General features: G+C 63.2%; 1 protein-coding gene across 1 annotated transcript; it reads left to right on the forward strand.

The window, feature by feature from the left end:
* Window positions 1-626: 626 nt before the first annotated feature.
* Window positions 627-3,059, forward strand: TMEM194A (transmembrane protein 194A; the record flags this gene model as incomplete). Its single annotated transcript, XM_010190293.1, has 8 exons — window positions 627-748; window positions 843-1,053; window positions 1,315-1,387; window positions 1,505-1,598; window positions 1,732-1,846; window positions 2,050-2,275; window positions 2,545-2,718; window positions 2,930-3,059. Coding segments are annotated over 8 exons (1,145 nt in total), but the record flags the coding sequence as incomplete, so codon positions are not given.
* Between the last annotated feature and the right edge of the window lie 4 nt (window positions 3,060-3,063).

A 3,063-nucleotide genomic window follows, 5' to 3' on the forward strand; every position in this document is an offset into this window, starting at 1 on the left:
CCGGGAGCGGGGTTATCCCGAAAAGAACCGGGCACCGTGTCCCGAGGCAGACGGAGGAAGGGCTTTTGTCTTTGTTTCTGCCTAAGGGAGCTCCGGGAGGGGGAAACGGGTCCGTGTTTGGGTGGGTGAGACCAGACTGGTTTGGGTTCTGGAGCGAGTTCAGAGCAGAGCCACAAGGATGGGGAGGGCTCTGGAGAACAAGCCTGATGAGGAGCGGCTGAGGGAACTGGGCTTGTTCAGCCTGGAGAAGAGAAGGCTGAGGGGAGACCTCATCACCACCTCCAACTGCCTCAAGGGAGCTTGGAGAGAGGTGGGTGCTGGGCTCTTCTCCCAGGTGATGGGGGATAGAACAAGGGGAAACGGCACCAAGCTGTGCCAAGGGAGGTTCAGGTTAGAGATAAGGAGGAAGTTCTTTACTGAGAGGGTCGTCAGAAGCTGGCACAGGCTGCCCAGGGAGGTGGTGGAGTCACCATCCCTGGATGTGTTTAAAGAGCGGGTAGATGAGGTACTTAAGGATATGGTTTAGGGGGTAGACAGGAGCGGTTGGACGTGATGATCTCAGAGGGCTTTTCCAACCGAGCCGTTCTGTGATCCTGTGATCCCTTCCCCTGCTCTGTGTCCTGCAGATGCCAAGGACTCGATCATCCCGCTCCGTGAGGGCCGCGCGTCCCTTTACTCGGCTCCTCACCACTTCTGCTACACCAACACGCGCGCCCCGCAATGGCACGACATCTGGACCAGGGTGCAGGTGAGAGGGGTGGGCAAGGTCCTGGTAGGGCCGAGCTCCTCCGGCAGCCGTGGCCAAGCTCCCCCCTCTCCTTTTGCTTCCCTGCCCCGTGCAGATCCGGGTCAACAGCAGCCGCATGATCCGAGTCACCCAGGTGGGCAGCGAGGAGGAGCTGGAGGAGTTCAGCGTGTGGAGCGTCGTCTTTTCCTTCCTGAAGGAGAAGCTGAACGACACCAGCATCGACGTGGATCTGTACAGCAACAAAACCTGCCTGAAGGTCGAGCTGCTGGAGGCCGGCACCACCTACTGCATCGTCCTCTTCCGACGTGCGTCCCCTCCGCCGCGGGGGCTGCTGGGCTGGGCGGTGGCTCTGGCTCTGCCTTTGCTCCCGAGGGGATGATGGAGACAAGGCCGGGCCAGCTCCTTTAAGGAGAACGGGACTGTGGAGGGAAGGGCGTCTTCATCCACGGGGGAGCGGAGGGCACTTTGGGGTTCGCCTGGGACGCTGCCCCTGCTCTCGTGGTGCTGTGGGAAGCTGCAGCTCAGCCCTGGGTGCTCCCCTCAACCCAATCTTGCTCTGTTCCCAGGCTTTGACCCCAAGCTGTTCCTGGTTTTCTTCCTGGGCCTGTTGCTGTTCTTCTGCGGGGACGTGCTGAGCCGGTGAGCCACCCCCTGCCCCCCTGGGGACGTCAGGGCTGGGTGGACTCTGGGGGGCTGCTCCCTGCACGTTGTGCACGGGCGTCCCTGAGTAGCGCGACACCCGGGGGATCTCTGCAGGAGCCAACTCTTCTACTACTCGGCCGGGATCAGCTTTGGGCTGCTGGCCTCGCTGCTCATCCTCGTCTACATGGTGTCCAAGGTCATGCCCAAGGTGAGCGTTGGGCTGGCTGGGGGCAGCCGTCGCCTTTTCCACCCCAGTGGGGTTGTACCGGGGTACGGGGCCTCGGGGCTGGGTAGCCCTGGTTGCCCCCTGCCTGTCCTGAGTGTCCCATCTCCTGTCCTAGAAAAGCCCGGTGTATTTCCTGCTGGTGGGAGGTTGGTCCTTCTCCCTGTACCTGCTTCAGCTGATCTTCAAGAACCTGCGGGAGATCTGCAAGTCCTACTGGCAGTACCTCCTGGGTAGGAGCAAATCCTTCGCCCTCGCTGGTTCCCCGGTCTGCCCGTCTGCCACCGCATGGAAACCGCGGAGGCTTCTCCCTCCTCGGGGCTGCGGAGCCCCGTGGGCTCTGGGCTTTGTCTGCAGCCCTGGCGCAGACTCTGCTCACCCAGCTCTGTCGCCCAGGCTGGGTTCACCCCTGCCCTGTCCCTCCCGTGTCCCGCAGGGTACCTGCTGCTCGTGGGCTTCGCCAGCTTCGCCGTGTGCTACAGGTACGGCCCCTTGGAAAACGAGCGCAGCGTCAGCCTCCTCTCCTGGGCCCTGCAGCTCCTGGGGCTGCTGCTGATGTACTCGGGCATCCAGATCCATCCCATCGCCTTGGCCTCGGTGGTCATCGCCGTCTGCACCAAGAACCTGGACTACCCCTTGCAATGGGCCTTGGCTGCCTACAGGTGAGGACTGCGAGCCCCTGGGGTTGCCCACGATTCCCAGCCGGGTCTGGGTGAGCAATGGATGGAGCCTGCGTGGCAGAACCAGGGCGTTTTCACTGCGGTTTGGGTCCCTTCTCCCCTGGGTTTGCCCCCTTTCTCCTCAGGGCTGGGAGCCTCCACAGGAGCTGGGTCCGAGGGGATGTGCCCTGCTCCATCCCAGCCACCTTGGGAGCTTGCACTGGGTCCAGTCCCGGCTGGGTGGCTGGTAACTGGTGCTGCTTTGCTGGCAGGAGGGTGCAGAGCGCCAGGCTCAGCCCGAGCCCCCCTCGCCTGCTGACGGAGGAGGAATATCGGCTGCAGGGCGAGGTGGAGACGCGCAGGGCCCTCGAGGAGCTTCGCAGCTACTGCAGGAGCCCCGAATTCTCTGCCTGGACCGCGGTTTCCCGCATCCAATCTCCCAAGAGGTAACGGCCCCTGCGTCTCCGCGCCTCTGCTGTCACCTCTGGCTTCAGAGATCGGGGGACGGAGGCGCAGGAGGCCGGTGCTGCACGGGAGGGACAGATAAGGCCCGGTCCCAGCACCGAAACGCTTCTCCCCAGCTCTTGGTGTGCCAGGGCCTCGCTGGAGGCCGCTGACCACAAGTGCTCAATGTGCTGCTTCGTGGCTTCTTCCCAGGTTTGCTGACTTTGTGGGTGGCGCCTCCCACGTCACCCCCAACGAGGCCTCTGTCCACGAGTGGGAATATGGCCTGGGTGGCATCTTCCTGGAGGATGAGCTCTCCGAGAAGGAGGAGGAGGAGGACGACGACC

The sequence above is a fragment of the Mesitornis unicolor genome, unplaced genomic scaffold, assembly GCF_000695765.1.
Source record: "Mesitornis unicolor isolate BGI_N332 unplaced genomic scaffold, ASM69576v1 Scaffold43498, whole genome shotgun sequence".
NCBI lineage: Eukaryota > Metazoa > Chordata > Aves > Mesitornithiformes > Mesitornithidae > Mesitornis > Mesitornis unicolor.